Source organism: Electrona antarctica (assembly GCF_951216825.1).
Source record: "Electrona antarctica genome assembly, chromosome: 20".
Lineage (NCBI taxonomy): Eukaryota > Metazoa > Chordata > Actinopteri > Myctophiformes > Myctophidae > Electrona > Electrona antarctica.
Window position 1 is genome coordinate 1,225,689 of NC_136801.1, and position 11,012 is coordinate 1,236,700.

Here is an 11,012-nt window from a genome sequence, read left to right on the forward strand (position 1 = left end):
CCTATCTCAGGCGGAGAAGGGGCCACTGGGCTTTTGATTGGCCGGGGAGGAGGGACCTGCTGTATGTGGGGGAAAGCAAGCAGGGCCGGAGTTAGATTTGAAAGGAGACCATCAGGGAAGCAGGAAGGCGGGAGGCCAGTGGTGAGCATATAGAAATGTGTTTAATTGATATCATGTGTTGTGTTGTGTGATGTTAGATTATAACAATGTATGTATCTGTGCCTCTTGTTTGTCTCCCAGATTTAAAACCATAGCTACATGGGTTGTAGACTACCATAGGTGAACTTAAGTTGGTAGTGTTGAGCTAAATAGTAACAAGATCAACAGCAGCTGAACTCCTCAAAGACAGCTAGGAGAGGAACAGACTATTAGGCAAAGATCCAGAGTACTGTATCCACCTGTGTCATGGGGAGGGAGAACAAACCAGTGTGTATGTTGTATGTGTTTGTATTGTATAATGAGCTAATAAACCTTATAAAAAGCATGTTGAGTTTGTAAGAGAAGCGATTATTGGAACATTTAGTTTAGCCTATGCGTGTTAATTCTTTAGTAAATCCCGTCTGCTGCTAGAGTCTGTCGGATACTCGGCTAATCTCCCGAAATCCGAACAATAGGGGTCTTGCTTGGGCAAGGAGGGTCATTGTAAAGTCAGCTAGAAGGCAGGAAGGAGGTTCGCTGAAGTGTGGGCTTAGGAAGGAGGCCTGGTTAGCTAATTATGACCAATATCCATTGATATTTAAAAATGATACAAGATACAATTTTGGGCAACCATGTATTGACTGCACCATGGCTGCATCATGGCTACACATGGATGCTTAAAAATGGATGGTTAAAAACTCTAGATTAAGCCTAATTTATCATGCCTCGTTTTAACGCCTTTGGAACCTGTGCATTATTAAATAAAACTCAACTACTCGTCTGTTGCGTCCAACCTGTTAATGGGTAAAACATACATTGTGTATTATGATGTTCTCAGTCAGAGAAAACACATTGGCACACGTTCTCTCCCTCAGATCTCATCATGATCAAATATCAATCTTTTTCCTTTTTTCCCCCCAGTGACATGAACGTGGTCCTGCAGACCGGCCTGCCGCCGGGCACCTACTGTGACGTCATCTCAGGTCAGAAGGTCAAGGAGGAGGGGCTTACCGGATGCTCTGGGAGGAGGGTCACGGTGGACGGGGAGGGCAGGGCTCGCTTCACTATCAGTGTCTCTGAGAAAGAGCCTATCATAGCATTACACACAGGCTAAACTGTAGCATTACACACAGAGGCTAAACTGTAGCATTACACACAGAGGCTAAACTGTAGCATTACACACAGAGGCTAAACTGTAGCATTACACACAGAGGCTAAACTGTAGCATTACACACAGAGGCTAAACTGTAGCATTACACACAGAGGCTAAACTGTAGCATTACACACAGAGGCTAAACTGTAGCATTACACACAGAGGCTAAACTGTAGCATTACACACAGAGGCTAAACTGTAGCATTACACACAGAGGCTAAACTGTAGCATTACACACAGAGGCTAAACTGTAGCATTACACACAGAGGCTAAACTGTAGCATTACACACAGAGGCTAAACTGTAGCATTACACACAGAGGCTAAACTGTAGCATTACACACAGAGGCTAAACTGTAGCATTACACACAGAGGCTAAACTGTAGCATTACACACAGAGGCTAAACTGTAGCATTACACATTGAGGCTAAACTGTAGCGATTTACATTTTACTTGATGATTAATTAAGTACAGCAGATTAATATCACACAGCAGATTAATTAATTTGTTTGGCGTTGAACATTGGAACATTATGGATGAAAAATGTTGCTTCACTTTTCCGGCTTCATAAACAAAAGGTGCACAGGGGCAAATATGACACATAAGTAAATAAGTAATAAGTAATAAGTGTATCAATATGGAATGGAAAAGTAATTAAACCCATCTCTTTTTTTCCCTTCTTAAAAAACGCACAGATACCGCTACTTTAAAGTGTATTGATACAATAGATTATTTACATTGCAAAACGATACGAAGTCAAACGATACGATATATGTTGCTGTTTTCATATCGACACGGTTGGATCGTTGAGATTAAAATCGATGCATCGATACAGTTGCTGTATCGTTACGTGATCGTGAACCAAATGGACCCTTACAAGTCCATTTGGTTTCATTTCATGCTCTCAAGAGTTAAATTATTGTTAAACATCTGCATTACTTAATTTAAAAGAAGTCTACACAATCAGAGAATCCATTTATTTGCCTGTTATCTGCTCTAATGGTACCGACATCAATACAGCATGGAATTGTGGGCAAAATCCTATCCAACGAACAACGACAACATAGCCTATTACACATGTTCGGTCTGAGAGACCAAATGTCATCAAAAGGTGGTTCCGTGGCTCCAACACCGAATAAATAATAGACCTTGATGTGAACATGGTTGAAAAGCACTGAACCACGTGCATTATGTATGATGTTTGATTTATACAACAAATTAATAAAAACACAAACCACAGTCATTTTTACCCCTCTCTCTCTCTCTCTCTCTCTCTCTCTCTCTCTCTCTCTCTCTGTCTCTGTTGATTTGACTGGTGGCAGATTTTATATAGCTCTCTACTCCCCCTAGTGGACATAATATCTACATTGTGAAATGCGCAGATGACGCAAACCTCTGCAAAGAGAAATGGACAAGGTCAGTGGCATTCAACGGTATGATACGACGTCATTGTGAGGACTGAACTATGATAGGACGTCATTGTGAGGACTGAACTATGATACGACGTCATTGTGAGGACTGAACTATGATACGACGTCATTGTGAGGACTGAACTATGATAGGACGTCATTGGGAGGACTGAACTATGATACGACGTCATTGGGAGGACTGGACTATGATACGACGTCATTGGGAGGACTGGACTATGATACGACGTCATTGTGAGGACTGAACTATGATAGGACGTCATTGTGAGGACTGAACTATGATAGGACGTCATTGGGAGGACTGAACTATGATACGACGTCATTGTGAGGACTGAACTATGATACGACGTCATTGTGAGGACTGAACTATGATACGACGTCATTGTGAGGACTGAACTATGATACGACGTCATTGTGAGGACTGAACTATGATAGGACGTCATTGTGAGGACTGAACTATGATACGACGTCATTGTGAGGACTGAACTATGATAGGACGTCATTGGGAGGACTGAACTATGATAGGACGTCATTGTGAGGACTGAACTATGATACGACGTCATTGTGAGGACTGAACTATGATAGGACGTCATTGGGAGGACTGAACTATGATACGACGTCATTGTGAGGACTGAACTATGATAGGACGTCATTGGGAGGACTGAACTATGATACGACGTCATTGGGAGGACTGGACTATGATACGACGTCATTGGGAGGACTGGACTATGATACGACGTCATTGTGAGGACTGAACTATGATAGGACGTCATTGGGAGGACTGAACTATGATACGACGTCATTGTGAGGACTGAACTATGATAGGACGTCATTGGGAGGACTGAACTATGATACGACGTCATTGTGAGGACTGAACTATGATAGGACGTCATTGGGAGGACTGAACTATGATAGGACGTCATTGGGAGGACTGAACTATGATACGACGTCATTGTGAGGACTGAACTATGATAGGACGTCATTGGGAGGACTGAACTATGATAGGACGTCATTGGGAGGACTGAACTATGATACGACGTCATTGTGAGGACTGAACTATGATAGGACGTCATTGGGAGGACTGGACTATGATACGACGTCATTGGGAGGACTGGACTATGATAGGACGTCATTGTGAGGACTGAACTATGATAGGACGTCATTGTGAGGACTGAACTATGATAGGACGTCATTGGGAGGACTGAACTATGATACGACGTCATTGTGAGGACTGAACTATGATAGGACGTCATTGTGAGGACTGAACTATGATAGGACGTCATTGTGAGGACTGAACTATGATAGGACGTCATTGTGAGGACTGAACTATGATAGGACGTCATTGTGAGGACTGAACTATGATAGGACGTCATTGTGAGGACTGAACTATGATAGGACGTCATTGTGAGGACTGAACTATGATAGGACGTCATTGTGAGGACTGAACTATGATAGGACGTCATTGGGAGGACTGAACTATGATACGACGTCATTGTGAGGACTGAACTATGATAGGACGTCATTGGGAGGACTGAACTATGATAGGACGTCATTGGGAGGACTGAACTATGATACGACGTCATTGTGAGGACTGAACTATGATAGGACGTCATTGTGAGGACTGAACTATGATAGGACGTCATTGTGAGGACTGAACTATGATAGGACGTCATTGTGAGGACTGAACTATGATAGGACGTCATTGTGAGGACTGAACTATGATAGGACGTCATTGGGAGGACTGAACTATGATACGACGTCATTGTGAGGACTGAACTATGATAGGACGTCATTGTGAGGACTGAACTATGATACGACGTCATTGTGAGGACTGAACTATGATAGGACGTCATTGGGAGGACTGAACTGTGATAGGACGTCATTGTGAGGACTGTTTGGAAACACATCTGTTATGTTATGTCAGGGGTTCCCAAACTGTGGTGCGTGCACCCCTTGCGGTGCCTGTGGTGCGCGCACCCCTTGCGGTGCCTGTGGTGCGTGCACCCCTTGCGGTGCACGCCTGTGGTGCACCCCTTGCGGTGCGCGAATGCCCTCTAGGGGGTGCATGACATGAAAAGGGTAATGGCGGTTTTATGGTGTTGTTCGGTCAAATCTGGTAAAACACTGTTGTAAGGAGATGTATAAGGAGTATACAGCAGTGACATTCTGTCACTTCATTAATCCATTGAGACCTGGAATGCATCCATGTCACGTTAGCGTTTAACCACATTAACCATTAACCCATTTTGGGGCGGGAACCCCTTTTGGTGTTTTAAACATTGTTATAATTTAGCTATTGAAAAATAGCAGATCTACAAGCTCATAGCGCGCCACCGAGTGGCGCGCTATGAGCTTGTATGTCTGCTATTTTTGAAAAATCGTTAAAATGTGCCTCAAATCTTTCCGAAAATTGTCATGATTTAGAAAACTTTTTTTTTTTAATTTCGACGTCAGGCCTGAATGGGTTAAACGTTTTATCGTTTTTGGCCAAATACAACAAGAGTGAGCATTGGGGGGTGCGTCAGCTAGGTCACAAGGTAACAAGGGGTGCACGGCCAAAACGGTTTGGGGACCGTTGTGTTACGGTACACAGTCAGCAGCTGCAACTCCAATGATGCTTTTATTAAATGTAAACGATGATGAAGGCGTCCCTGAATGTGTTGCTGTGTCCATATAAAAGATGTAATGCCTCATTCGCAGAATGTAAAATACCCACCTGAACGTCAACAAAACATCAAAAAAATAATACAGACAGAAAAACTAAATCAAACGGTTGACATGTGCCTCAGAATCACAATCATTGTTATTGTCACATCACAGTTTTACAAGGAACAAAGTGGGTGAAATAACATGTGTCCATTCACACACACGCGCACGTGCGCGCACGCACGCACACACGCACGCACGCACACACACACACACACACACACACACACACACACACACACTGATAGCAGAGGAAACCATGCAAGGCACCAACCTGCTCATCGGGAGCAATTAGGGGTTCAGAGTCTCTTGCTCAAGGACACTTCGACACTAGCTCTGGGGGAGCCCACAGGGATCGAACTGCGGACCTTGCAGTTCCCATCCGGTTGCTCTACCGGCCACTGCCACGCCTAAAAACGAGCGAGTGAGCATAGGGTGCCATGTGACTCGACTCAGGCGATGGCGTGTCGAGGCATCGGCTTTACGAGTCCCTCCAAGAGGGAACATGTCAATTCTTAACCCATTTGAGACCGATTCAAAAAAAAAATCTAAATCCTAAAAGTTTTCTGAAAAACCTGGCGTAGAAGCCTATGTTTCTATGTCAGTGGTGCTCAACCTTTTTCATGTCAAGGACCCCCAGAATTATCTGAATTTGGCCGCGGACCCCTATCTGAAAATATGTTGTTCCAGGGGACCCCCTCCCCCCTCCACCCAGAATCAAAGATTTGAATTAAAAACGTTATGAATATATATTCAAAGATTTGCGCCACATTTTCACGATTTGTTCAAAAAAAATTAGCAGATCTACAAGCTCGTAGCGCGGCACTCGGTGCCGCGCTACGAGCTTGTAGATCTGCTATTTTTCAATAACCCAAAGTATAACATATAATGCTTAAAACACCAAAAGGGGTTCCCGTGCTGAGTGGGTTAAGGTAATGCTTATGCATTATGAAGGAAATGATGGCTCCACTCATGCATATTTCATGCTTCGGAAGCCTTGCAACTTTCATGAAGTTGTCCAAATGAAGTAGCATTTAAAGACTGAAGAGACGTAATGTGCTTGAATAATGTACGCATAATGCCCTTCGATAAGAATTACTAGTACCGAGGTCATCAGTTTTACCCCCACGTCATAATTTAATCATCATAATTATATTTTTATCTCGATGCATTTAATAACCACTTAAGCCATTTTGGGCGGGAACCCGTTTTGGTGTTTATAGCATTATGTCATACTTTAGCTATTGAAAAATAGCTGCTATTTTTGAAAAATCGTAAAAATGCGGCACAAATCTTTGAATATATCTTCTTTCAGAATACTTTTTTTTTATTTTGACGTCAGGCCTAAACGGGTTAAACCATCCGTGCTTACCAGCCCCGGTTCTCCCCAGGGCTCTGTACTAGGCATCCCTGTTTTTCCCTGTACAATAAATATCTCTGATATATACAAAGCTTCACAACGCATCACTATAGCTCTGGTCCTTATAGCTGTAGTCTAATGCCTTCATTAGAGTTATGCTACTCTAGTCTTCAACGCATCACTATAGCTCTGGTCCATATAGCTGTAGTCTAATGCCTTCATTAGAGTTATGCTACTCTAGTCTTCAACGCATCACTATAGCTCTGGTCCATAGCTGTAGTCTAATACCTTCATTAGAGTTATGCTACTCTAGTCTTCAACGCATCACTATAGCTCTGGTCCATATAGCTGTAGTCTAATGCCTTCATTAGAGTTATGCTACTCTAGTCTTCAACGCATCACTATAGCTCTGGTCCATATAGCTGTAGTCTAATGCCTTCATTAGAGTTATGCTACTCTAGTCTTCACAACGCATCACTATAGCTCTGGTCCATAGCTGTAGTCTAATGCCTTCGTTAGAGTTATGCTACTCTAGTCTTCAACGCATCACTATAGCTCTGGTCCTTATAGCTGTAGTCTAATGCCTTCATTAGAGTTATGCTACTCTAGTCTTCAACGCATCACTATAGCTCTGGTCCATATAGCTGTAGTCTAATGCCTTCATTAGAGTTATGCTACTCTAGTCTTCAACACATCACTATAGCTCTGGTCCATATAGCTGTAGTCTAATGCCTTCATTAGAGTTATGCTACTCTAGTCTTCAACGCATCACTATAGCTCTGGTCCATAGCTGTAGTCTAATGCCTTCATTAGAGTTATGCTACTCTAGTCTTCAACGTATCACTATAGCTCTGGTCCATATAGCTGTAGTCTAATGCCTTCATTAGAGTTATGCTACTCTAGTCTTCAACGTATCACTATAGCTCTGGTCCATATAGCTGTAGTCTAATGCCTTCATTAGAGTTATGCTACTCTAGTCTTCAACGCATCACTATAGCTCTGGTCCTTATAGCTGTAGTCTAATGCCTTCATTAGAGTTATGCTACTCTAGTCTTCAACGTATCACTATAGCTCTGGTCCATATAGCTGTAGTCTAATGCCTTCATTAGAGTTATGCTACTCTAGTCTTCAACGCATCACTATAGCTCTGGTCCTTATAGCTGTAGTCTAATGCCTTCATTAGAGTTATGCTACTCTAGTCTTCAACGCATCACTATAGCTCTGGTCCATATAGCTGTAGTCTAATGCCTTCGTTAGAGTTATGCTACTCTAGTCTTCAACGTATCACTATAGCTCTGGTCCATATAGCTGTAGTCTAATGCCTTCGTTAGAGTTATGCTACTCTGGTCTTCAACGTATCACTATAGCTCTGGTCCATATAGCTGTAGTCTAATGCCTTCATTAGAGTTATGCTACTCTAGTCTTCAACACATCACTATAGCTCTGGTCCATATAGCTGTAGTCTAATGCCTTCATTAGAGTTATGCTACTCTAGTCTTCAACGTATCACTATAGCTCTGGTCCATATAGCTGTAGTCTAATGCCTTCATTAGAGTTATGCTACTCTAGTCTTCAACGCATCACTATAGCTCTGGTCCATATAGCTGTAGTCTAATGCCTTCATTAGAGTTATGCTACTCTAGTCTTCAACGCATCACTATAGCTCTGGTCCTTATAGCTGTAGTCTAATGCCTTCATTAGAGTTATGCTACTCTAGTCTTCAACGTATCACTATAGCTCTGGTCCATATAGCTGTAGTCTAATGCCTTCATTAGAGTTATGCTACTCTAGTCTTCAACGCATCACTATAGCTCTGGTCCATATAGCTGTAGTCTAATGCCTTCATTAGAGTTATGCTACTCTGGTCTTCACAACGCATCACTATAGCTCTGGTCCATAGCTGTAGTCTAATGCCTTCATTAGAGTTATGCTACTCTAGTCTTCAACGTATCACTATAGCTCTGGTCCATATAGCTGTAGTCTAATGCCTTCATTAGAGTTATGCTACTCTAGTCTTCAACGCATCACTATAGCTCTGGTCCTTATAGCTGTAGTCTAATGCCTTCATTAGAGTTATGCTACTCTAGTCTTCAACGCATCACTATAGCTCTGGTCCATATAGCTGTAGTCTAATGCCTTCGTTAGAGTTATGCTACTCTAGTCTTCAACGTATCACTATAGCTCTGGTCCATATAGCTGTAGTCTAATGCCTTCGTTAGAGTTATGCTACTCTAGTCTTCAACGTATCACTATAGCTCTGGTCCTTATAGCTGTAGTCTAATGCCTTCATTAGAGTTATGCTACTCTAGTCTTCAACGCATCACTATAGCTCTGGTCCATATAGCTATAGTCTAATGCCTTCATTAGAGTTATGCTACTCTAGTCTTCAACGCATCACTATAGCTCTGGTCCATAGCTGTAGTCTAATGCCTTCATTAGAGTTATGCTACTCTAGTCTTCAACGCATCACTATAGCTCTGGTCCATAGCTGTAGTCTAATGCCTTCATTAGAGTTATGCTACTCTAGTCTTCAACGCATCACTATAGCTCTGGTCCATATAGCTGTAGTCTAATGCCTTCATTAGAGTTATGCTACTCTAGTCTTCAACGCATCACTATAGCTCTGGTCCTTATAGCTGTAGTCTAATGCCTTCATTAGAGTTATGCTACTCTAGTCTTCAACGCATCACTATAGCTCTGGTCCATATAGCTGTAGTCTAATGCCTTCATTAGAGTTATGCTACTCTAGTCTTCAACGTATCACTATAGCTCTGGTCCTTATAGCTGTAGTCTAATGCCTTCATTAGAGTTATGCTACTCTAGTCTTCAACGTATCACTATAGCTCTGGTCCATAGCTGTAGTCTAATGCCTTCATTAGAGTTTATCTGCACTTGCAGGAAGAATCTTGTCTATGAAGGTTTTCTCTTGGCAATACCCGTAGAGGGCGCAGTCGAGTAACTAAAGGTATTTTTTAAATCCCTTTCTGGGCAAAAAGTGCATTTTATACGTGTGGTGGGAGGCTCCGAGTGCGTCCACCGTGAAGGAAAGTAGGCTTTCTAATAACACAAGCCGCCTTTGTATTGGTGAGTAGCGAAAACGTTATTTTTTTTTAAATTTTCACTACAGACGAGAGGCTGCTCTGCATTTCATGCGAGTGCAGGAAGACGAGACTAGCATAGCTCTGATGAAGGCATTAGAGCTATGGAGCAGAGCTCTGATGAAGGCATTAGAGCTATGGAGCAGAGCTCTGATGAAGGCATTAGAGCTATGGAGCAGAGCTCTGATGAAGGCATTAGAGCTATGGAGCAGAGCTCTGATGAAGGCATTAGAGCTATGGAGCAGAGCTCTGATGAAGGCATTAGAGCTATGGAGCAGAGCTCTGATGAAGGCATTAGAGCTATGGAGCAGAGCTAACGCATCGCTAGCCTAGACGTGCTATTTTAGCCGAATGATGGAATAGCTTCTTGATTGTTTGAATAGTTTATTGAACGTAAATGTAACAGCAACAGTATACAGTGAAACACTCCGTTTAAAAGTGATAGCCACCCCCCTCTCGTTGCCCAGTGGTGGAACATAAAGTGATAGCCACCCCCCTCTCGTTGCCCAGTGGTGGAACATAAAGTGATAGCCACCCCCCTCTCATTGCCCAGTGGTGGAACATAAAGTGATAGCCACCCCCCTCTCGTTGCCCAGTGGTGGAACATAAAGTGATAGCCACCCCCCTCTCGTTGCCCAGTGGTGGAACATAAAGTGATAGCCACCCCCCTCTCGTTGCCCAGTGGTGGAACATAAAGTGATAGCCACCCCCCTCTCGTTGCCCAGTGGTGGAACATAAAGTGATAGCCACCCCCCTCTCGTTGCCCAGTGGTGGAACATAAAGTGATAGCCACCCCCCTCTCGTTGCCCAGTGGTGGAACATAAGTACATACGTAAGTAAATGTACATAAGTACAATTACTCGCTAGTGTTCTGTAGCATATACAATTTTGAGGTATTTGTACTTTACTTGAGTATTTCCAAATTCCTATACTTTTACTACTTCTACTCCACTACATATTGGATCCACATATTGTACTTGTACGCTACTAGTTACTTTGTAGATTTGGATTATAATTACAAAGCATATACATTAATAACCTCTTGAGCCCCAATCCCCCGTCGGCGGGGGCAGAGGCTGCCCACCTCATGAACAGCTCTCAGCGGGCAGAGGCTGCCCACCTCATGAACAGC

The 11,012-nt window shown here is 42.9% G+C and overlaps 1 protein-coding gene across 1 annotated transcript in view; it reads left to right on the forward strand.

Moving 5' to 3' along the window:
* The window catches only part of LOC306913522 (alpha-amylase-like), a 91,156-nt gene that overhangs the window by 32,129 nt on the left and 48,015 nt on the right, over nucleotides 1-11,012 (forward strand). Inside the window, exon 11 of the mRNA XM_079490236.1 lies at nucleotides 1,060-1,121. Within this exon, the coding sequence (XP_079346362.1) occupies nucleotides 1,060-1,121 (62 nt within the window). The remainder of the gene's footprint in view (nucleotides 1-1,059; nucleotides 1,122-11,012) is intronic.